Genomic DNA, 24480 nt, shown 5'->3' with positions numbered 1-24480 from the left:
GTCCTTCCCAGGAGAGCAGCAGCGACTTGCTCAGGGCTTTGATCAAAATGAGTTTTGATGGCTTGGAAGCTTTCAGGGACGCCCACTCTTCCTCCCCCCATCCCGCTGAGCCGACAGTTTCGCATGACATCAATTCCTCTGACAGCCGTGTAAACAGATGGTGGTCCCCGCTGCCCGGGGTGCTGGGGAGCGATACCATGGTAACACGTTAAACTGTGACAGGTGCCAGGACGATGGGAAATCCAGGGCCTTCAGACATGTACGCACATAGCTCAGGCAGCAGGCTCTGTAGTGGATTTACCTCCGACACTGGCTTGAGAACAGACCCTGTCCCTTCCCAGCCATGTGCCCTTGGCTCAATTGCTTCTCTCCCAGTCCATGGAGAGGGGTGTGTGTGTGTGTGTGTGTGTGTGTGTGTGTGTGTGTGTGTGAGAGAGAGAGAGAGAGAGAGAGAGAGAGAGAGAGAGAGAGAGAATGTGGTTAGCCCAGTCCCCACCCCAGAGTAGCAGGAGTGTGGATCTAAAAGTGCCTGGCTCCAGGAGGGGCACATTGCTGATGCCCAATAAACATTTGTTGAATGAAAAAACAAATGGCTGAGAGGAACACAGCGTCTCGCCTACCTGAAAGCTGCTTGGAAACTGGGCTCCTTGCAGGTCCTGATTGGGAGATGGCAGCGTGTGCAGATGGGTCTGAGATGCGGGGCAGAGACTGCAGCTTTCAAGGATCACCCAGCTCCTTCTGTCAAGAGTTGAGATCCAACGTTTGCAGGTGGTGGGACCGCCATTCCCCAGTACCCCCACCCCGTCTGCCCATGGCAGGGCGGGTAATTAGCACTCTCCACTGGGAATCTGGTAAGTGGGCCTGGGAACATCTGGGCTAGCTCTGCCTGCTTGCCTCAGTTTCCCCAATTGTCCTGTCTTCCTGGCTAGGCTTATCTCAAGCTCAGAGAGGGGCAGTGACTTGACAACACAGCCAGCCATACATACCACCTGAGCATGAGGCAAGCAGACCTTTTTACGACGATAAGGGTCCTCTTCAGCCTCCCGTTAGCTCTGTGAGGTCTGCTCTCTCGTTCACACGGCTGCCCCCGACCATCCCGCACTCCCCTCTTCCTCACTGTCCTCCTCTGGTCCCACAGGCCTCGAGGCTGGGTTTGTCTCCTGCCTGAACGGTAGGGATGACAGCCAGGCTCTCTGCCACTGACTCACTGTGGCCTTGGCCAGGTGACAGCTGTGGAGGTCAGTTCCTTCAGACATCAAAGGGGAAAGATGAATCCGATGGATTAACTTAGGTGATATATGCAAAGTGCTTGGGGAAGTGCCTGGTGTGCAGCAAACTTTCAACAAATAGTGATTTTTGATCTGATGAAGATGAGATTCCCTCTTTGTTCTGCAAAGATTGCTTTCCACAAATGGGATTTACTCCACGCAGGATGCAGAGTGGCAAAAGCATAGGTGTGGGAGAGCTGGGTGTGGGTCTAGCTCCGTGACCGTGGCCAAGCCACTTATCTTCTTGGAACATCTGGAAACCGGGCTAATGATGCCACCTGCAGAGCTGTTGGGCCTGGGAGGGCCCCTGAAGCAGGGCTGACAGAGCAGGTGCTCAGACATGCTGATGGGCTGCTGGTCGTGATAAGTTCTCCTGGAATAAGGGTTGTTTCAGAGCCATTGAGTGCCCAGGTCACCCAAGACTGGGATGATGCCTCACCCTGCATTCCTGGAAGGTGGCAGTTGGCCGCTGCTTGCACAGCTCTAGTGACAGGAAGGTTGTGGGACAGCTCTGCTAGAAGGCAGTCTTCTGCAGAGTTCAAACTCGTCTCCATGTGGGGTTCCTAGTTCTGCCTTGGGGGCCACCAGGACCAGTGTCCCTTCCGCTCTCCCGGGCGTGGCATCTTGCTCCTCTATGTCAATGAAAACTAGAATGGAGGAGGTGGCCCAGGCAGCTGCCTCACGGCATCCCCTCCCCGGCCCCTGCCCCCTGAAGAGCTTTCTGACCTTGTTGGCCAGGCTGGGAGGCTTGAAGGGCTGGCAGGTGAGCACGGGAGATTATCCTGAGGCAGGCTAAGTGGGCCATCTGTCCTGGCTGAGCCTCAGGGCTGGACCTGCAGTGGAGGCCCAGAACATGGCTGCGCCTGTGTGGAGACCAGCGTGTGAGCTACACAGTCTCATGGGCCCAGGCGTGGGTCCAGTTCCTTGAGTTATGGCTGGGTTGGGGGGCAGGTGACAAAAATTCTTGCCTCACAGTGTTCTTCTAAGAGTTAAATGGTCTGAGATGCTTTAATGTCTAACATGGCTTTTGGAATCTACTAATAATCGTTTCTTTAGAGCCTGTAACCAGTGAATGGGTTAATCTGCTTCAGAGAGGAGCTTCAAATGAGCCAAGCGTTTAAACATTCATTACTCTTTCAGCTTCCAGGTTTTTTTAAAAAATTATTTTATGCTTCTTTTAGCATTCATCAGCTTAGGGAAAGCTGGCTGCCTTAATAGCACAAAGAAAATGTTGATAAGGTTCTGCTAATAACAGATATTTCTCTGGCAGGGAGGCAGCATCCAAACAGTTTCTGGAGATTTTCAGTCTTCCCTTTTGGTCTTGGAGCAAGATCAGACCCTCTTTCCGGGGCTGTGTTAGCCACTCTGATGTCACATGGCCGCCACGGTCCCCACAGGGGACAGGGCAAGTGGAGGGAGGGCCAGCAAAGACCCGAGAAAGAAGGAGGTGGGCTGTAAACCCACCCTACTTGTGTGCTAGGTTCGCATAAAATCCGGGGGCTTAGACAATAGTTCCTTTCCCCACGTTTGTTCTCATTCACGTTATACCTTATTATACTCACAGGAACAGGGGCGCACAGGTGCGAGAGCACAGGCCTCCCCGTCCTTCCCTTCCCAGAACAAGGTGTAGGATCCTGAACGCGGGAGGGCACTGAGAGGTCGTTCAGCTAAACTGGCTGCGAGGAGAGGGAAGTTATGGTCTGCGTGTTTGTGCCTCCCACCCCCAAATGCATATGCTGAGATCCTAATCCCCCAGGTGATGGTTTCAGGAAGTGGGGCCTTTGGGATTAGCGCCCTTATGAAAGAGACCCCACAAGATCTCTCATCCTCTTCTGCCATGTGAGGACACAACCAGAACTCTGTGGCCCGGAAGCAGCCCTAACCTGGATCTCAGACTTCCAGCCTCCAGAAGTGTGAGAAATCAGTTTCTGTTGCTTATAAGCCATCTAGTCTGTGGTGTTTTTGTCATAGCAACCAGAATGCACTCAGACAAAGGTCACTGCCAGAGAATCTCTGCAAGTGTTCCTGGAACCTCCCCGTGGTGGAGCCCATGACCTTACAGAGGGCTTACGCAAGGAGAAACGTGAGCCACAGTCTTGCTTGCACTGTTGAGTGGCTACGTGACTTTGGACTAGATGCTTCCCCTCTCCGGACCTCTGTTTCTTCACAGGTCAAATGAAAGGGTTGGACTAGCTGATGGTAATCATCTAGACGCCATTATTGCTTGGGTGCTTCGTATGCACTAGATTCTGAGTTAAGCGTATCACATACACCATCGTTTTCACTCTTCCCAATACTCTGTTTCTTTGGAGAATCCACGTGTCAATAAAGATAATATTAAATCTGAGGCCCTTTGTATATCTGAAAGTTATTGTAGCCACATATATTTGCAGACATAACACTCTTGATAAAGAACAGGGATTTGCAATTGCATACAATATCCAGTAGGATTAGGTGTTGCTGTATGTAACAGAAATCCCAAAGTAACAGGGGCTTAAACACACAAGGGTTTACTTTATTGCTTTAAAGTCACCAGGAAGCCAGCAGTGCAGGGCTGATATGGAAGCTTCAGGAATTCATCAAAGACCCAGGCTCCTTCCATCTCTATGCTCTGCTGTCTGAAGCTTGCATCCTCAGAGTCACCACATAGTCCAAGGAGACCCAGGAACTCCAACCATCACAACTCCACAGGGGACAGAAGAAGAGGAAGAGAGGAAGGGCCGGGAGACCTGTCCTCTTGTATTGGATTTGGCTTCATTGGAGGCAGCTGGCTACACCAGTCCCAGATCCAACAATATCCAGTCAAAGACAGGAGAGCATTATTTTTAAAGACTCTTGGGAGCTCCAAAGTGTTCTCCGAGGTCTCTCGTGTCTCAGTGGCCAGCAATGGGTAATAATGCACTCCCGGGCAAGTCACTGGCAAAGGGCAGGGAATGCAGACCGCCTGTGGAGCTGAGGTCAGCTTCCCTGAAGCATGTGGCTACTTGGGGGAGTACTAAATACCTGAACAAAATTAGGGGCCAAAAGAGGGAGCATGCTGGTGGGCAGCCAGTAGTGTTTTCTACGGTCTGGAGGCAAGTGCTGCCATCTCCATTTTGCAGCAAGGGATTGAGGCTCAGAGAGGTGCAGTAACTTATTCAAGGTTACCCAGCCAGTGAACGGCAAAGATAGAGCCCGAACCAGGGAGGGTCATCCCAGGTCCAGTATGCTTAGCATCACACTCTGCACTCAGAGAAAGGAGAGGCTTCATAAGTCATCTCATCAGTGCTCCCCAAATTTCAGCCATTTATCCACCATCTGGGTAATTTTTTTTCTTGTATTTACTTACATTTAGATAACATTACCTTTATAGTTTGTGTTGACATAAGCTCACAATTTTTGCATAAACAATTGCATTTAAAAAGAAACAAAAACACTGACATAAGTGGGAAACTAGTATTGCTTGCCAGACACAGAAGGTAAATAAAATGAAATACAATGATAACAAGCACCCTGACCATTCTAGAGAGGGGCCATTACCTAGTGGAGGTACTGAGCACAGGGCAGCTCTCTCTGTGTTATGAAGAATGAGCAGGAGGGAAGAAAGCATTCGAGACTGAGCAGCACCAGGCCAAGGCTTCCTCGGTGATGAGCTAAGAGAATGGAAAGCAGCAGTGCTTTTGTCTGATGCAACCCAGCACCAGGTGAGGCTTCCCCACGGACTCTCGAAGTCATCCCACAGACCGTTCTTTGAGAAACCTTAACTTGGGCTGAAACCTGGTAGGTTAGAGTCCCTGCAGTCTCTTTTTGCAGTGAGACCTGCAAATTACATAGCACTCAGTCCTGGCCTCTGCCTGTAAGATGTGTAGAGACACGGAGAATTATCCCCCAGCAGCGGTCTCCCTGGTGCAGGCTCCCCTGTGGTGATGTGATGGCAGACGTTCATGAAGTTACGTGGAAACACCTGTCTCTTAAGGCTCATTGTCACTTCTTCTGCCTTCTATCGGCCAAAGCAACTCATATGGCCGATCCCAAAGTCAAGGAAAGGTGAAGCATACCCTATTTTTATTATTTTTTTATAACGCAAAAACATTTATTTATACACACACCACCAATGAAGGAAAGCAGTCTTCTGTCAAGTGAAGAAGATCAAGATTCTTAGTGCTAAATTAATAAGATCTTAAGTAGCTGATTTTGGGACCTACTACAGTGGGAAGACCTGCTTTGTTGCCTTCAGATGTTGGTCTATTTACCTAATGCTTCAGCAGGCTCTTTAAATGGGCCTTTCTCCTCCTGGGCCTGACTCTCTGATCCCTTACGATATTCTAGCTGGAACTGCAGGTCGTTTGTGTCATCATTCTGTTCATCCAGGAACTTTCCCAAGAAGCATAAGACACCATATTCATTTTTGGAAGAAGCTGTGGTCTTCAGGTCTAGCAGGAGCCTGGTTCATTGGTTCTCCGATTCCAGGGCAGACTCTAGAGCTTTGATACCCATTTGCCAGTTATCTGTTTCAGGCCTTTTGTTGCCTCTGTGGTTGTTCCAAAGAGGCCTTCTTTGTTCAGGCTGGGGTCCGAGGTTTGCCCTGTGACTTCCAAAAGGCCGTAGGTGTCTTTCAAACCCAGGCTTAGATGAATAAATATCACTGATATGCAGCTCATAAGATGCCGAGTGATTAATAGCAACACTACACTCTTCAGAGAGCAGGTGCTTGGCTGCCATCTCAGCTTCAGAGAAAACCAGGCATAAACAGTGCTGTCACCCTATTATTTTTTAATGAGAGGGATCTAACATCACATGACAAAGGGCTTGGATACAAAGAGAGGTGGAGAATTGGGCCAATAATGCCGGTGTGTCCGATAATGATTAGCCCAATCATATTAGAGTGGGCTAATCATTCTGGCTGTTTGTACATCTCCAGTATCAAACAGCTTGTTATTTGTCCTATTAGTCCCCTGCTCCATCACCCCAGGCAGAGGCAAGGCAGAAGATGTGTGTGTGTGTGTGCATGTGCGCGTGCGTGTGTGTGCGTGTGTGGCTCAGTGGTTGAGTGTCAACCCATAAACCAAGAGGTCCCTGGTTTGATTCCCGTCAGGGCACATACCTGGGTTATGGGCTCAATCACCAGTAGGGGGTGTGCAAGAGGCATATAATCGATGATGTTTATCTCTCCATCCCTCTTCCTTCCTCTCTCTCTAAAAATCAATAAAAATATTAAAAGAAAAAAAAAGACAACTTGTGTGTGTCCGAGGTTGATTTCACGGGGCAGCAATACACATATAGTCTTTCTTCCCACTCAAGGGGTGCAGAGAAGCTGACAGCACTGATTCCATTCGCCCAGAAGCAAGGACTGGAGCTAGCTGGCATTTTGAGAGTCTGAGACAGCATGCCAATCTCCTCCCACAAGATCCAGGCAGCTCCCTTTCCTGAAGAGTCCTCTTGGGAATCTCAGTACCTCGGATAGCACCTTCATGCTGCAAAACATGTCTGGCTCGCATTCTACTTGCGGAATTCTTTCTAGGTTTTAAACACATTTGAATAAATGGAGTGAGTCCACAAACGTGTTTGCCTCGACCATTCCCCTGCTTAAAATCCTTTCCTGGTTCCTGCAGCCCATGCTCGGCTTCACATCCGGGCTCTCTGTGACCTGGTCACCACCTACCTACACGCGTGACCACATCTGCTACCGTGAGCGTGCTTTCTGTGAGCATCCCACCCCTCTCAGACACACCGCCCAACTTCCATCCCCCGGCCTTGCCACTGTCCCAACCCTGGAGATCACCGATAAGCCATTTCTGGTATTTTTAAGCAGAAAAGGGAAATAATAGCTGCATACCAAGTGGTGTGGGGAGCTTCAGCCATGTGGGGGTGCTTAGATCATGCCTTTAAGACCATGCTGCCAGGTGTCATTTGGGGCCACCTGCTCATGGAAGGTGTCGGTGAACATGGCCAAGAAACCCAGTTCCAGAGCCTGTGCCAGTTCTCCCCTTCCTGATTTCCGCACGCCCCCAGCTTTCCTCCCATGCGATCCTCAGCTCTGCGTCTGTGCGTCACTCAGGCTGGCTGCTGTGTGCACTGCTTGGTGCACTTCCCATCTCCAGACCGATGAAAACCATTGCACTTGTGATTTTGTGAGTTTGATAGCTTGACTGGAGACCTGAGGCTGACAGGGAAAGTGCACGGCTCATAGCAGAATCTGGCAGGCTGCCTCAACATCTACTCCTGCCCCCTTCCAAGAACACCCTTCTCCTCAGGATGTGCCCCCTCCATGGACCCAGCCTTGATTCCTTCCCCCTCGCCAGGTACAGATCTGCAGTCCAGTCTGCACATACCTACCACCCTTCCCTTCTTCTCTGCACCCTCTCCTCCTAATCCTGGTGAAAATTTACATGGTGGCAATTCTAATGGTCTATGGGCCTCTCTCCTCTGAGCAGTGTCTGAGCTCGGTGAGGGCAGGGCTGTGTCCAGGTCATCTCTGCGTCTCCAGTGTCAGCATGGCACTGACTAGGTGCTCAGTGGAAGCCAAATCGAAAAACTAGTTCCAACTAAAGGCTGAATTTATAAAAAGTCTGCAAGAATCCCTTTGGCTCTGCAGGAAGCACAGAGAGTATGAGCGAGTGATGATTTCAGCAGAAATGCCACGGGACGCACGGGTTCTCCATTATTTATGGGGCTAAGGAGACGTGTTCCCAGAGCACCACGATATATCCTGAGGATGTCAGGGCAGAATGTGAGTGACTTTAATCCTTAGAGGCCCTGCAACCCTGCTCTGCAGCTACCAGGCAGGAGTGGGGGGAGGGCTTACAGCTTTCCTTTGCAGCAGAACTGATGATTTGGGAGCTCAGTTCTGCTCCTGGCTGGATAGTTTCTCAATGTGCTGGCAGGAAGGGTGGTGAGGTCAGAGTAGGACAGCCTCTGGGAGCAGAGGGGTCTGCTCAAGTCCTGCTCTGCCCTGAGTCACTAGCTTCCCCCTATGGTTGAGCATTGACCTATGAGCCAAGAGGTCATAATTCGATTCCTGGTCAGGGCACATGTCCAGGTTGCAGGCTCGATCCCCAGTGGGGGACGTGCAGGAGGCAGCCAATCCATGATTATCTCGCATCATTGATGTTGGTATCTCTCGTCCCCTCTCCCTTCCTCTCTGAAATCAGTACAAAAAAAATTTTTTTAAAGAAAAGATTTGCAAAGAATTTGCATTTCATTTGCACCAGTAGAGGTTGTATAATTATCTGCAAGGGACTTCTTCTCATTCATGTTAGGAAGAGTCGAGGGGTTTTCAGGAAAGACTGTTAGTGCTTTTCTCAAGAACAGAGGGCATGTCACTTCCAAGGACAGGAGTTGTGCTGGTCCCAGGAACATGCCCAGGCTCTACCGCCAGACAGTCCAGAACTTCGCCTTGTGCTTGGAGACCCCAGAAGTGGTTGGGGCTGAGGCAGACTCTGGAGCCCTGTCCCATTGGTGCTGGCCCTTATTTTCCCTGCAGATTTCCACTTTTGGAGACCTTCTGTGATGGTCATATGATGACCAGCAGACTGATCACAGAGCCATCCCAGGGTCTGGTATTCCGTAGGTGCTTATAAATGATTGCTGAATGAATTATTTGATGAGCAAATAACCTTGGACTTAGAATGAGATGGAGCTCAATGCAAATTTTAAGTGTGCTTGGTGAAGGGTCTCTTTCCTCTGAACATCCGTTTCTTCATTTGTGAAACCCCCGCTGTGCTGGGTGTTTGAGGATGGGATGCAGTCATAGTCATAGAAGCACCTGGTACATAGTTAGCACTCATCCACGATGGCTTCTGCCCCCAGTGCCCAGCCGCCTTCTTCAGGATTGCAGGAGGCTCCGTACATTTCCCCTTCTTCTTCCCTAAACAAATGATTTCTCCTTAAGTACTGCCTTCTAGATAAGCAAAACTCTTATTTAATTTGATTGTTTTCCTGTTTGTTTAATTACTACTATTAGAACGTTAATGCTTTCTTGTATCTTTTTCACGGCTATTGTGATAGCTCCTCTCTGGGTTACTGTATTTGTCAAGTTCTGCTGTTGCAAGGGTCAGACACCTGATTCGGAGGAAAAGGCTTAAGGAGAGTGTGGAGTACTGGGTTTTGTAATTCCGTATTCTCAGGAGCTGCTTTAGCTAGGGCACGGCTACATGTAGACAGTCAGGCAGTGGACCAGGACGCAGTGTCTGAGTCTTGGCTCCTCTCCCCTGTGTTGTCTTCACTCTTGGGCAGAGCGGCCATTTGCTCCCATCCTTTCCTCTCAACAGCTCCACTGAAAGAGCCCTTCCTTCCCCTAGAGACACCAAGAGTATTGGGACTTGGGCCCAAACCCTGCAGCTGGGCACTGTGATATGCTGGCCCCACTTCACAGACTATGGTCACAGAGGTGTGGGGCCAGTCCCAGGGAGAAACAAGGGGGGGGGGGCGCTCTGCTACCTGAGGCAGGGAGTGCTCCTGTTTCTTAGTTTACAGGTGGAGGAGCAACCTCTGTCCACTCCTGTCCCACCAACAGCTAACTTGCCCCTCTGATAAGCTGATTTCCTCCAAAAAACGGGACCCAGATATCACATAGTCCACTTATAAAGCCCTTTGGGAACCAAGTGACTTGTGTCAATTTTTGTCCAAGGCCATATATGGAACCTTGTGGCAGAGGTGCTCGGACAGGGAGTCCCCAAGAAGCTTAAGGTGGGCCCTTGTCACAGCCTCATCAAGGGGGCCCTGGACGATCTTGTGCAGGTCCCCATCCTTCATTCCAGTATCTGTGAAATGGAAGCAAGTAATTGTCCTCTGGGCTATTTGGAGGGTTCGCTGAAGGGAGGAGCCCAGAGCAAGCCCTCAGGGATTGCAGAGTTGACTCTGAAACCCTGTGACCTTAGGCAAATTCCTTCAGCAACTTGAGCCCAAGCATTTTCGTCTGTATGAGATCATGATCGCCCTGCGTCCAGGCCGGGTATGCAGGAGGCACTCAACAAGCATTTGGACACTGAGGGGAGAGAGAGAGGGCTTTGTCAACTAGAATTCCTACCAGGTGCCAGGTGCTCTCACCAACACAACCTCACTGTTACCAAGTCTCTGCTATATAGATGAGTAAACTGAGGCTCAGAGAGGCAGTTGCTCGCACAGCTGGGGGCAGAGCCGGGCTTTGAGCCCCTGTCCTAACCCCTGGTCCAGTTGCTTCCCTGAGGAATTTGGAGGCTGTTTCGATATCCAGGCCTCATCCCTTAAGGCTGGCTAAGAAGGCACTGCTCCTGAGGTCTCCCCAGCGCTCTAGGCTGGGTTGGGACCCCCCTCAATTCCCCACAGCTCCCTAGGCCCTCCGTCCATCACAGCACCTACTCCTGGATTGCAACTGTCTATGTGTCTCTTCCTCCACTGGACTGCGGGTCAAGCCTGGTGCGCTTTAGAGCCCCTGGCCCCTGGCAGGCTGGTGGGAGTGAACATGGAGCTCAAGAAATTCAGACACATGTATGGTAAAGCGAGACCTCCGGTGTCACCCCCCGTGCTGCCCACTGGTCCTTGAGCATGGCCCTGTACCTCCCTGAGCCTCAGTGTCCTCATCTCTGAAATGGGACTAACAGTACCTTCTCACCATGCTGTTGTCAAGAAGTAGTGTACTTAAGAGCAGTGAATGTTATTTGAAGACTTCGTCATTCCCTTTATGTCTTCCAACAATCTTTTAAGGCAGACACTAGAATTGTGCATTTTCCAGATAAGAAACAGGCTGAGAGAAGAGAATTGATTTGCACAGCTGGAACTTACCACATGCCTGGTGGGAACTCTATAAGTGGCGTGTGTAATAATAATAAATGTTCATAAAGTAGCCAAGTGGGCTGTTCCTGACCACCCACCTCCCTGCTCCTTGTTAAATACCACGCCTGGCCAGGCCGTGCACCGGGCAGGTTGCAGGGCTCGGACTGGCTGGGGAGGAGGGCTGGGGTGGCTCCTGGAAGGGAGGGTGTGTGGGGCAGACAGAGGCCTTGCCCAGCCAGCTTGGAGAAGTGACTGGGCTCAAAAATTCTCAGGCTGTGATCTGGAGAAATCACTGCGCTCCCTCTACCACCCCCAAATTTCCATTGCATCTTCCTCTTAGCAGTAACCTCTTCCTTCTGCAGGAAGAGCTGGAGCAGCCGCCAACATCACTGGGACATCTATCATGTGCGCTCCTATCGAGGAAAGGAGGGCTGAGAGGCGCAGTGTGGAGTGGCTTGGGGTCAAACATCCTCTCTGAGGACGGGGCAATCACTGTCCTGTTTTGATGAGTGAAGTGTCAGTAAAAGGCCCTGGCACCCAGTAGGTGCCCAGAAACCCTTCCTCCCTCTTCTTCCCATTCCCCTTCCTTCCTGAGACATTTCCTGAGAGCCCGTCGGGGGCCCAGTGTAGCAGGGAGATCAGACGTTCCGTTCCTTGGAAGCCCGGAAGACCTGTGTTGGATACTCATGTCAATGCTGAATCCAGTATGAGGTCACCTCTCCCAGGCTCAGTGTCCTTGTCTGGACAGACTAATAGGTCCCTCCGCGGGGAGTGTGCTGTTCTGGCCACGCCCAGCCTGGATGCCCAGGTGAGAGGCCCGTGGGAGAGGAGTGGGTGCCTGGCTGACTCTGTGACCCACATGACCCCTCCATCTGCCTCCTTGCTCCCCTGGATGACGATCTCTTAGGGCTCCAGGGAAGGAGCAGGTCTGAGGATGGGGACTCTTTGTATGTCTTCCTCCCCAGGCTTGGCTGAGGTCTTGCCTGTAGCTGGGGTGAGGTTGGGTCCTCTGGGGGTTCTGGAACCTTGCTCTCTAGCAAGAGAATGATTTACCAGAGAAGTGGTCAGCTCCTTGTCGCTGAAGGCATTTAAGTAGACACTCATGACCACAGGCAGAGGCATGCTAGGGCACCAGGAATCCCAAGGACCCCTCCTGAATCTCTGTGTCTAGGGGATATGACAGACGACTTGATTGCTCCTCTGCTGGGAGCGACCTTGATGCTGCAAAAAGGACACCAGGGTGAGAAGCCCTGAGCTGACGTCCGGAGTCCTGTCAAGGGTAGGACAGCAACCCGTGGTGAAGAGCCAGTCAAGCTGCTATTTCCCTGGCAGCTGTTGACTCTCCTGCAGCTTAGCATCTGGTTCTGACGGATTCATGGAAGGTCATGTGCTAGCAACTGTAGGTGGCCAGGGGGCAGCTCATTACTTGAGGGTGGAAGGATGGGGAAGGTCAAGGGGTCCATGGGAAGGTACCTGGGTGAGGTGGCCACCTGGAGAGGTTGGGATCCTCGGGGATGCATTTCAGGCAGGACTAGGTGAGCTGGGAGTATGGAGAATCAGGACGACTACTCGGAAAGGTGGATGGGGAAGAGTGGGGAGAAGGGGAGACACTGCAGGCAGCCTCTGAACCTGAGACCAAAGGCTGGATTTGTCCACACTCATTGGGTTGCAACTGCTAAAGGTGGGATTAAGCCCCAAAGGGATCTTGTTCACATAACTGAGAAGCCCATGTTGGCTTGAGGTATAGCTAGGTCCGGACACTCAAACACTGTCCTCACCTCTCTCTACTGTTCAAGCCTGCTGTCCCCATGTCTGGTCTCAGGGGGTTCCCCCAAGATGGCCACCCGCAGCTCTTCTGCCCAGCAGCTCCAGAGTCAGTGCCAAGTAAGCTCTCATCACCCTGGGCCCAGCCCTGAACAGCATGGAAGGTTCTGGTTGATCTCAACTACATTGGATTGTGTCAGGGACCTTCACTGGTCTTTGGTCACCCAGCCTCCTGCCCCCTTCACTGGGGGGCTTGTGCTTTGCTGGGGTTTTTCCTGGGGCTGCCATCAAGGTCTCGTGTTCTCCAGGCCAGGCCAGGGGTGGCCTTACTCCAGAGGTTTCACATCATGGGCAGAGACCAGCAGAGGTCATCCTCACCTCTTGCCATTCATCATGGTGGCAACCTGGCAGAGAGCAGAAGGGCGCTTTGCTCTGGGCTCTCAGAGCTGCTCCAGCATTTGCCCAGCACAGCCCTCCCTTCGTTTCTGTGAGCTACTGACACCTTCCAGTGGACCCATCTCCCCCACCTCAGGGTTCAGGGTGCACAACCATGGACCCCTGATGTCTCAGATAGCACACCTAAGGTTGGTGGGTGACAAAGGATTTCCCAAAATCTTCCTCAGAGCCACACGCTGCACATTAATTGAGCACCAACTGTGTGCTAGCTCCTGTGCTCGGCATGGGTCCAGAGAGGCATCAGTCACCTCACGGCCTGTGGTCAGGGGAAGGAGGAGGCACAGGGGCAGGGACCAGTGTTTTGCTCAGCGGGGCCTGCAGTCTCGCAACTGCTAATTCAATTGGCGCCCAGAAAGGTTTGCTCCTGTGTGCTCTCATTTCCCTTTAAAAAAAAAAATCAATGAACTGCTCATGATGTCTTTAATAGAGACAAAATCAGAGCTTTCTATAACCTTGTTATGGGTTTGGCATTTTCATCATTTCTCCCCAAAGCTAAAGCTGGGTTAATGTGTCATCATGTGGGAATCAGACAGTGGACAGAGACAATTGGGTAATTAGGAATTAACCAATAATCAACGTGCTCTCGGCAGTTTCCCATTTCCAGAGACTCCCTCGGGCATCACAGCAGCCCTGCCGGTTGGAAGACTGGCTCAGAGACAGGAAGGAACTTGCCTAAATCCACACAACCAGGATGGAAGTGGTGGAACGGGTTCGATCCCGCATCTGCCTCTCCCCAGCCCTGGTTTTCTTCTGTGAAACAGGGAGCTGGATGGTGGGGCTGGGAGGAGATGCCTTCTGCAGGGAGAGGCTGAGGGCTGGGCAGGCCTTTGCCAGTGGAGGAGTGTCCATGTGTCCGCACTGCCCCCTGGCGGCCTCCCTGTGCCTGGTCTCCAGGTGTGGGAGTGTGGAGCTGGGAACTGCAGGCTGGTAGCTGTGGTGGGCTGGGGGAGGCTGTCCTGGCGCAGCAGCCCCTGCTTTGGGACAGCTGGAGGTTTCAGCCGTCCATAGCCCATGCTCATGTGGTTGCTATCTTCTTGGAAAAGTGTTCACTTGTTAATTTATTCAGCATGTCTCCAAAGACACCTGTGCGCCCCAGGCCAAAATGCTGATGACTCAGCACAGTGCATGCCCCAGGGAGTCTCCAGCTTAAAGGTAGACACCCACCATGCAGGGAGATGTGGGCACCCTGAGGCCACGTCTAGGGCATCCTGGGAGCCCTAACCCGGCAGGAATGGGGAGTGGGAGGAGGGGCCAAGGAAGGGCTGGTCCAGAAAGGTAAAGGGGGGTGCTGAGTGTCCGAAGGGAGCTGGGACAGCTGGGCAGAAGGGCGAGTCTGCCATGAAGCTAATGGTCCAAAGCTCAGGGGCCCTCGCTTTCCAGGGCTCTGTGCTTCGTGTTGCAATCATCATTTTGTGGTCTTTCCTTCAGGCGACCCACCCCAAATTGTGTAAGCTGCTGGGGCTCCACCAAACCTGGCTCAGCGCCCCCAGAGGAGGAGCCATAGCAGGGGGTTAGGGGGATCAAATGACAGAGGCAGAGAGGCAGGTTGGCCCAGCTGAGAAGTGTGGTTTCAGTGAGGCCACATTAAAGGTTCAGTGGCCGGCTCACTCCTGAGTTGGAAAGTTGTCTATAGAACTAGGCGTTCTTCCAGGGAAACCCCCAGACCCACGCAGAGGGACCCCTGCCATGGTCCCCATGCTTTGGAAGACCCTGCCCTGGCCCTCCAGCTGCACTGCTCCCCATGAGCAAGGAGTCCATGGGCCCAGGACAGTGTGCACACCTGGAGTCACCCCAACTCCCTTCCCATCACACCCTGATTCCAGAGTCTGTGCAAGCCTTGCCCCAACTCCAGCCTTTGGGGTGTCCACACTGAGTGTGCGCGTGGCCAGGCCCAAGGACAGCTAGTTTGGGGTGTGGAGAGGGGGTTGGAGGGTATAATGGGGGCAGCAGGCAGCTGAAGCTGCTGTCAGGTAGGGGAGGGTGGCCGCCGTGGTGGCTCCCTTCCTTGACTTTCATTCTCTTCACAATGATTTATAAGACCTGCTGTGCCATGTGCTGGGCGCACCCAGGGCCAGGCCGGGCTGGGCTTCCTGGGCCACGCGTGCTCTGCAGGCCTGGGTGCCATGGCAGGAAGTACCAGGAACAGTTCCTGCAGGCAGGTTGTGGAACCCAGCAGGAGGCGTGTTCTGAGAGGAGACAGAGCCCCAGGGCTGATCATGCCTGGTGTAGAGACAGGTCGGGGAGGAAAGGGCAGGGGAGAGGGCCAAGACCCGGATGCCGGCGCAAGGAGGCCACTGCTCATACTTCTTGGTGTTTGGTTGTAGCACAGGAGTATGTTAAGGGTCCAGAGCTGGGCAGAAATGCAAGGGGAAAGGTCACTCTCAGGGCTGGGAGCCTATCTGGGTGGAAAGGGGCGGGCTGCCTCTGACCATCTGTTCCCTCAAGAAGGGGTTTCCCACTGTGTTTGCAGCCCCCAGGAGGCAGCGGGAGGCTCCCCAAAGGCAGGGAGAAGGCGCTTCTCTGGCCCAGCCTGGTAATTAGACCCTTCAATTGCAATTACTTTTGCAATTAGCTCAGCTGGTAATTGGAACTAGAGGTGGTAATTTCTGTCCTCCACAGACGCTCCCTCTGAATTGGGCTTTGCTCATCTGTCCAGGGTGCAGGGTGGTGCCCTGGGGAGGCTGAGCTCTTGGGTTGAGCGATGAACGCACAGCCCTGGGCTTGGCTCACAGTGAAGCGTTGGGTTCTGCTGCAGCCTTAGGGTGGGACATTTGGGGCGTGGTAAGGAGTGCTTTGTGATCTCCTCTTGAGTGTGGCCTGGCCTACTGACTTGCTTCTAACCAATAGAATATGACAAAGGTGATGGGTGTCGCTTTCACAAAAGGTTACAAAGAATGGTGACTCCGGTTTGCTGGTGGACTCTCGGGCTTGCACACTTTGATGGAGTCAACTGCCAGGGAGGGGAGGCCCACATGGCAAGGAGCAGCCTGCGAGGAGCAGAACGCTACCGCAAGCCAGTCCCTCCCTAGTTGAGCAATCAGATGAGACCGTGGCCCCGGACCACAGCCTCCTGAGGCTGCGAGCAGAAAAGCCAGCTAAGCGGGGCCCGGCTTCCGCCTGTAGGTACTGTCAGGTAGTTCGTGTGTGTTTAGGCTGTTGAAGCTGCTAAGTGTTGGGGAAATTCCTTATACACCAATAGGTAACCCATACACAGACAAACTACTGAATTACATCTGTTCTACCCATTGACCTTGACAAAGCATATGTTAAAAACTACCTGGAATATCAGGTTCAAATCTGGAATCTTTGTACTCCTTGGAGTTCTGCTCCAGACCAGGTGGGAGGGAGAGCGGGAACTTGCATGGGGCCACCCCTGCCCTCCCCACGCGCTCCCTTCTTCCCCGGGATCCATCCCATATATCCCAGGTCTTGTACATGCCCAAGGGTTAAAACTCCAGACTTATCCCTCCCTTGCAAATCGCCACCCCTGGGCCCAGCCATGCACACATCACCAGCACGGTCTGCTCTTGGGAGGTTGGATCTGGGGGAAAGGTCCCCGTAGGCCTGGAATTGGGCTTTCTCATCATCAGGCCAAGGAAATCCAGGATCCTAAGTGGGGTTTAGAAGGGAGGGTGGGCTCCTAGTGGGCACTTCCTCTTGGCCCTGTTGACTCCTGACGCTGTGAGGTGCAGCTGTGGGGCCAGGGCAGGACTCTCCAAGTCCCAGGAACCACAGTGGGGCCCCTTGCCTGGGCCTGAGGGTGGTCCTGGGAGAGCCCCTTGTTCCAACCTTCTCAGATGAGAAGCCCCATCCCCCAAGGGTATGCCTGAAGGAAAAAGCAACCCCAGAGAGTCAGGAAGGCTTACAGGGGATTAAATAATCCCGTCCAGGGTTCATTGGGGCCCACGCTGGCCAAGTGCTTGCCAGGCCCTGGCAACCAAGGGTTCGGTGGACACAGCCCCTGCCTTCCCAGTTCGTAGGGGAAGACACACCTCAAAGCAGACAGTTCTCTCCAAGCAGACGTGTTCCTGAAACCCCGGACACAGCAGTTTTCAGCTCAACAGGCTCTCAATTCAATTAGAATTCACTGAGTGTCTATTACTTGCCAGAAGCTGGGTTTTAAGCAGGAAGGGCTATATTAGCTCTGGGGTTATTAGGGAGCTTACAGATTCGTGGCCGAGCTGTGTGGCCGGGATTTCTGGCGGCGGCCACCCACCAGGCGGATGCACAGCTGCCTGAGACATACCAGCGCTTTCTGCCCAGAGCTCATGTTTCAATCAAAGGTGCTTGCTACCTTTGATGGGACAGATCTGGTCACATGTCTGCACCCAGGGCCAAGGAGGCTCGGGAATGCAGATGTTTGCACTTCACATGGGGCTCCACAACACAGGAAGCCAGGAGAGAGCGAGAGAGCGTGCTCCCTGACGAAGGCAGCCATGACGGACAGCTGCCTGCCATGGCAGTAAGCACACGGGACAACAAGGTTAGCAGGACTGAAGCCAGCAGTCAGCTCAGCAGTGTGCAGCACTCAAGTACATTTTCTTCTAATGACATGTCACTTTTGTTTTCGGAGACCACTGGTTTGAGGAAGAAGGATGGATCTGATCTTGCCAAATACAGGGTTTTCAGTCTCTTCTGATTTTTTGCAAGTCAAATTCTATTTAATGTGGGTTAAATATTTAAACAACCCCATGGATGCTCGTGCTGTGGGAGATGTTGCAATTTATAACTCCCAGCTCAGGGCTTTCTTTGCTTCTCACTGGCTTGTCACCTTCCCCTTGTCTAGGTTTTGCCTGTATTTTACAAAAAGAAGAAGAAAAAGAAAAAGTTGATTCCAGAATATACAAAGGCTTCAAAATCAAAACCAATCACTATTTATATTTAAAAATATTCTGCAAGCGGTAATATGCCGCCTGGGGAGCTGCAAAGAGTTCAACACTAATAGAATCACTTAGGTGGGGTCTGAAACGTAATATGCTGATCCCATGTGGCCTACACTCTCCCAGGTTAGCATATCTGTACAGGACGGACCTCAGCAAACATCCAGTCATGTTTTCTTAAAAACCTGGAAACCTTTACTCTCTTTTTTTGGTGCCATGTGAAGTAGTTACTGACTTTAAAATGATGGGACTTTTTAGAGCAAATGTTTACCAGGCACTCAATAGGTATTGGACACTTTAGATTCATTATCTCATTCCATCCTGACTTGATCCTTAAACTAATGGCCAGGCCCATTTTACAGATGGGGAAACTGAGGCAAAAATGAATAAGTCACCAGCCCCAAGGTTCCCTTAGAACTTGAACTACAGTTAGAATTCTGATCTCAGGGTTTTGAGGCCAAGAGGGTGAGGGTCTTTCTTAGTAAAAACCTTGAGGCTCACAGTTTATGTTTTTGCTTTCTTCTTTTATTTTGGATCAAAGTAGAACTTGGCTTTGTATACAGTGATACGGGCCTGACGACAGTTTCAGAGAAGTGAGGACGGGAGCCTTAATGCCCACCCTGTGCCTGGAAGAGGGATTTTGGTCTGGTTCAGAGTTTCTTGTGGTTGAAACAGGTGATGCTTTTACACTTCACTTGCTGTCTATAGTGGACCACAATGGATACTTCTGGATTATTTAGATCTTTAAAAAAATAATCTGTGACCTTGATAACATGGAGATTTGAAATCCCCACGGGGCCCCTTCTCTTTTTGCCCTGAAGGGTTACCATGGATACCAACCAGTGACTGATTACCTGGAAAGTGCTTAAAACTAGGACGTCCTTAGTATTGTTTAGTGCCAGGTTCTCACAGCCTGCAGGAAGGATTCAGTGAAGCCAAACCAGGTGATGACTGTGGTCATCTGGTGGTAGAAGGAGACTTCTATTGGTACATTTCCTGTGACGTTTGGTGGGTTGGGCAAAAAGTGAGGTGGTCTCTTGTTGCTCAGTTGGGCAGCTAACTGGCGTCAAGGCCCCAGCCCACCCCAGTGGCCCTGAAACATGGCATGGGATCACAGAGCAATGGAACAGTGTCTGGGCAATATGGGAAGTCAGGGGCGGGCATGAAGTGTGCCTGTCCTCTCCCACCAGGTCCTAGGGAGCCCAGGCGAGTTTGGCATGTGGACCTGGGTTTCTGTAAGGGACAGTAAATCTCTTCCCGGAAACAGGGCAGATTGGACCACTTGCCTCTTCAAGAGAATGGCTCCCCAAAATATTTTTATTTCCATATCACGGTCAGTGAAACTGATACACAGAATATTCCTTCTCCTTTTGTCTTGAAGGATTCCCTGCATCAGTTGTGACCACTGAGAATGTCCCATATTAAAAACAATCTTAAAGTAATCATGAGCTATGGTTGACAAGTTATACTTGGTTGTATTTTGTAGACATTTATCCAAGCATTTATTCTTTTTTTTTAATTGACATTTTTCTTTTTATGTTTTGGAGGCTCTGAATTTTTCCCCCCAGGCCCCAAATATCTTTGCAGGGCTTCGAAACGCTTGTGCTCAGAGTCTGGTGGATAGAATGGCCCTGCCAGCAGGGGGCTTCTTTGCTCACTAGCTGTGGTTAGAAACTCCGGATTTTGTCAAAGCACACTTTTTAAAAGACTAAAAACCTGAGTCATACACGTATGTGGTCAACATGTGACAGAGGTTAATTTAACCCATTCGTGAGGAAATAAGCAGGATGGCAGTGTCTGAGAGTCAGTTGTATATCTGGGGAGGAAGAATCTTGAAATAAGATCGCTAAGTTACACACAGACTGGCCAGTGTCCTACAGGGGCAATGAACTGAAACTTTGGTGTTATCTGTCCTACTGGACAGGAATCCTTTGTATTTCTACTTGACCAAAAGAAAATCATTCGCAACTCATCAATTTTCTGCAACTTAACATGGAACTTTGCAGAGTCTGGTCCCTAATCAATAGTAAATAGGAAATCGGAGAAGGGGATGGTCCCTTAGAGAATCAAACAGTCTCGGCCAGGTCGCAACCTCACGTGACACCCGGATGATATGCTGTCACCCTTATTCCCAAGTTTCGGGTACATTTTCTGAACCATAGGAAAGGGCTTTACTGAGCAAGTCCTTGCTGGGGTCAGGGCTGACCTAGGCACGTGGGTGCCCAGGCAGGTAAATAGTTCAGCTTCCCTTTCAGATCTACGTCTTTCTTTTCTGTTTTTTAAAAAAATATATTTTATTGAGTTTTTTACTGAGAGGAAGGGAGAGGGATAGAGAGTTAGAAACATCGATTAGAGAGAAACATTGATCAGCTGCCTCCTGCACACTCCCTACTGGGGACGTGCCCGCAACCAAGGCACATGCCCTTGACCAGAATCAAACCTGGGACCCTTGAGTCCGAAGGCTGATATCCACTGAGCCAAACTGGTTAGGGCCAGATCTACGTCTTTCAATCTCTGTTCAACATCTATTCCGTAGGATCGGGGGAACGGATTTTTCTGTTAATAAAAAACTAGATACAGAAAGAAATTCACTTACTCCGTCATTCTCTGGCCCCAGTGGAGTCAGTGTTCTGAAAATACTCAGCCAAATATTTCCCGTTTTATGGCGGTGGCTGTTCCTCCCTCAGGTTGCCTTTGGGGCATTTCCAAATCAAACAGCTCATTGGGAGGCGCAGCCAGAAGCGTTAATTCGCACTTTATGGGTGAGCAGCAGGAACAACTGGGTTTCTGAATTTCAGCAGATGCCACTGTGGACTCGGAGCTTACCCTGACTGCACGTGAATACGGCAAAATGTCCAAACTATAGGCAAACCCATGGAGACGGAAAGATCAGTGTTGCCTGGGGCTGGGGGAGTGGCTGCCAGTGGGCATGAGGTTTCTGTTTGGGACGATGAAAATGTTCTGGAATTAGCCGGTGGTGATGCTTGCGCCGCTTTGTGAATATACTAGAAAGTACTGAGTTGTCCACTTTTAAAAGGTAGATTTTAGGGTGTATGAGTTATATCTCAATTAAGAAAAGAAACAGAGAAGGGTTAGCACAACAAGAGATTTTTTAAAAATCCCGTAAGAGGGTGCCATTTACTTTGTTGCAAGCATAGTGGTCAGTGCGCATTTTGCCAGAAGAGTGGTTCTGGAAACCTGAGTTAACATGTTTGTGGTTTATCTCTACCATGTGTCAGGGCTCCATCCCCTGGCTGGCTGCCTCAAGCTATAAATTGGCCTGGGCTGGGCCTGTCTTTAGGGATGTGTTTCAGTGGAGAACTTTTCTTGAGGAGTAACCATGAAGAAAAGCCACCTCAAATAATGGTGTCTCTGTGTATCCATCCGATGCGCTTATTAATCACTTATTTTACTCCTCACTGCAACCTACAAGGTAGATTTTATTAACCCATGTAAAAAAAAAAATGACATCTGGGGCCTCCCAGTCTCTTGAGAGCTGGACAAGGTTGGTCTGATCCCATGGATTCCCCACCCTCTGGGAAGTCCTCAGCCTTTCCCAAAACTGGTGACTTTCTGAAGGGCTAAAATTCTCCGACCCTCCTGGTCTCCTTTGCCTCTGGACACCTGCCTCCTCTAGGGCCCCTTCCATTGAGTTCCATGTCCACCCAGATGTGAAACTCCACCCCTTCCCACATTCCCCGCAAAAGCCACTCCTACAAAATATTCATGAGTATAGTGGGTTCTCCTGGAGGCCTTTTTATAGGAGGAGAGGTGGGGCGGGTTTATGTCAGATCAGTGCGCACCGTATAAAACGCACGCCAGGCATCCCTTTTCCTCAGAGTGTCATTTTGGGATTGTGCATGGCCCCCGTCTTAGTGGCTCTTGTCTCCTTCCTCTCTTCCCATCCCTCCTCCTCACTGTCTGCCACCCCAGAGCTTGCCTCAGGAACTCCACATTGTTCTCCTGCCATCATGCAGACGAGAGCATTTTCAGATTCCTCCAGGTGCTCCACAGAACAAAGGGGCCCAGTTAACGATAAAGACCCTCTTCTTAGAAAGGAGTTTAGGTTAAAAATAGCGTAAAGAAAAATGTGCTCAGAGTACCACTGTCGCAGGATGAGAAGACAAGCTCTGGAGTGGGCTGGTCTGTCACTCACAGTGCCCTGTCAGGCTCAGCCCCCTGCAGCAGATGCACACTGGGCCCCTGGGAAAAGAGCTGGGAGTAAACTCAGAATGAGCTCTGTCCCTAAAGCCCTATGGGACACTGGGTGTCCAGAGCAGCCCTGATTTGGTCTCACGTCCTGGACTGAGCTCAGGATGGGAGAGATTTCCCAGCCTGGGGAACCACGTAGCCTGCCAGGGATTGGCATTTGGGAGGCTCAGAACTGACAAGACTCGAAATGCACCGCCATTCAGAGTAGGATGTGTACGTTTCATGGCTGGAACCTCTGTCCACCCGGGAGCAGGGAGAGATAACGTGGCTTAGGTCAGGCAGGGCCGGAAATGCCAAGCCAGGGAGCCCAGTCTCTATCCACAGGTGATGGGAGCCACACAGGTGTTTACACCGAAGAGTGCTCAGACTCGCGTTTTAGCTGTGACTGGTTGACGTTTATTGAGTGTCACAGTGGACCAGCACTTTTATTGCATTGTTCTAATCACCTCACAGCACAGTCTCCCGAGTCCTCCAGCAACCCTGGGAGATGCTGTAATTACCCCCATTTCATGGGTGAGGAAACCGGTGTGCGAGGAGGGAAAGTAACTTGTTCACACAGCTGGATTTCAAAGCCAGGCAGACACCGTGTTACACTCCCACTGGGGTGCCCTTGGGGGGCTCAGTGAGGTGGCCAGACATATTCAGGGAGGAGAGAATGGGGACTGGAGAGCTATTAGCGGCTCAAGAAAGCCATAGCAACTCCTGACCCAGGGCACTGCCAGTAGGTGGTGGTGGTGGAGGTGGGAACATTGAAGACCCTTTCTAAGGAGTGGGAGGCTCTTTGAATCTCTTAAGTACAGCAGAGAAACCATGATGAAGACAAGGTGATTCACGTTCTCTCTGTGCGTTTTCTCCTCTGCCCTCTCCTACCCTCCCCACCCTGCCCAGAGGGCTGGGGGAGCAGGGAGGGCTGGGAGTGTAGGGGGTGGGGGCATCCTCAGTGGTGTGTCTGTGAGTGGGAGGCCACATGCCACATACCTACTCTTTCCTCCAAGGGCTGTCCCAGGTAACAGGGCACTTCTGTATCTGAGGCCAAGAACTGGCAGCCTTCTGGTCATGTGTGGCCTGTGAAAAGGCGTGGTTTTGTCTGTACAGTGGCTTAAAATTTTTTCTGCCAACTTTTCAAAGATGAAAAGTACTTACCTATCTACCTACCTACCTATCTAACCACCCATCTATTCATCCATCTATTTGAACACTTCTACAGCATCAGCTATGTGCCTGGCACCTCTCTGAGATCTCTACAAATGTCAGCTCATCCGATGTTGCCAAAAGAACCCAGATTTATGGCTTCTCCTAAAAAGGGAGTATCCGGCCCCACACCCCATGGAGCACTGTCACAGTGCCTTGGAGTGGCTGCAGCCTCCTCTGGCCGAGTGGCACTCAGAGGGTTGGTCATTAGCCCGAGTCGGGCAAAGGCCAGCAGCAGGGACAATCCGCCATCTGCCTTGTTCTGTTGACCTATGCCAGTGAACTTCCTACGGCCCCTGAACATGTCTGAATCTGTGATGCGTGAGATGTGTCCTGTGACAGAGGACACACCCAGGAGGAACTGATGGGCTATTCTAGGAAGTAGGGCAGGGACAGATTTTGGGCTAAATAAAGGGTTACCGTCATATGCTGAGGGTTCGTGGATGTTTGTTACACAGCATGACTGTGGCTGTTGTTAGTCGACGCAGCTCTCCCCAACTGTGTGGCTTGGGCAGGGCTGGCTTCCCACACAGAGACCTCCAGGAGGATGGCGTGACTTGGTGGAGCTCATGGAATGCCTGGGGTGAGCCCAAGCAGGGTTCTGAGAATTTCTTCTGCCTCAATGTCCTGTCCCACACTCACTGGAGGTAGGCCATCTCTCAAAGGAATATTTTAGTCTCCAGGGGATGAAAGAAGGCACAGGCAGAAAAAACACAAGTGGGCTGATGGGGCTGTAGGGAGCCAGCCCCCAACCTCTGGTGCTGTTAGTGGGAGCTTGAACCAGTGCCTCTCAGGAGGGCCATTCAGCAACAGCTACCCTACATCCAGAATTACACTTGCTGGCATGCTAACCACACATGCCTACATGCACACTCACACACATACACCACACCACCACCACCACCACCACCACCACCTCCACCACCTCTACCACCGCCTCCCCCCCTCCCCCACCACCATCACCTCCACCACCACCA

At 51.3% G+C, this 24480-nt stretch overlaps 1 protein-coding gene across 1 annotated transcript in view; it reads right to left on the bottom strand.

Moving 5' to 3' along the window:
- Window positions 1-16440: 16440 nt before the first annotated feature.
- HRH2 (histamine receptor H2) overlaps window positions 16441-24480 on the bottom strand; it is a 49098-nt gene continuing 41058 nt past the window's right edge. The window contains exon 3 of the mRNA XM_015565106.1: window positions 16441-18013. Coding sequence (XP_015420592.1) covers window positions 17977-18013 — 37 coding nt within the window. The 3' untranslated portion in view covers window positions 16441-17976. The remainder of the gene's footprint in view (window positions 18014-24480) is intronic.

Source organism: Myotis davidii, unplaced genomic scaffold (assembly GCF_000327345.1).
Source record: "Myotis davidii unplaced genomic scaffold, ASM32734v1 scaffold399, whole genome shotgun sequence".
NCBI classification, from domain to species: Eukaryota; Metazoa; Chordata; class Mammalia; order Chiroptera; family Vespertilionidae; genus Myotis; species Myotis davidii.
Note: the sequence above shows the minus strand (reverse complement) of the source record. Positions and strands in the feature narration are given on the sequence as shown.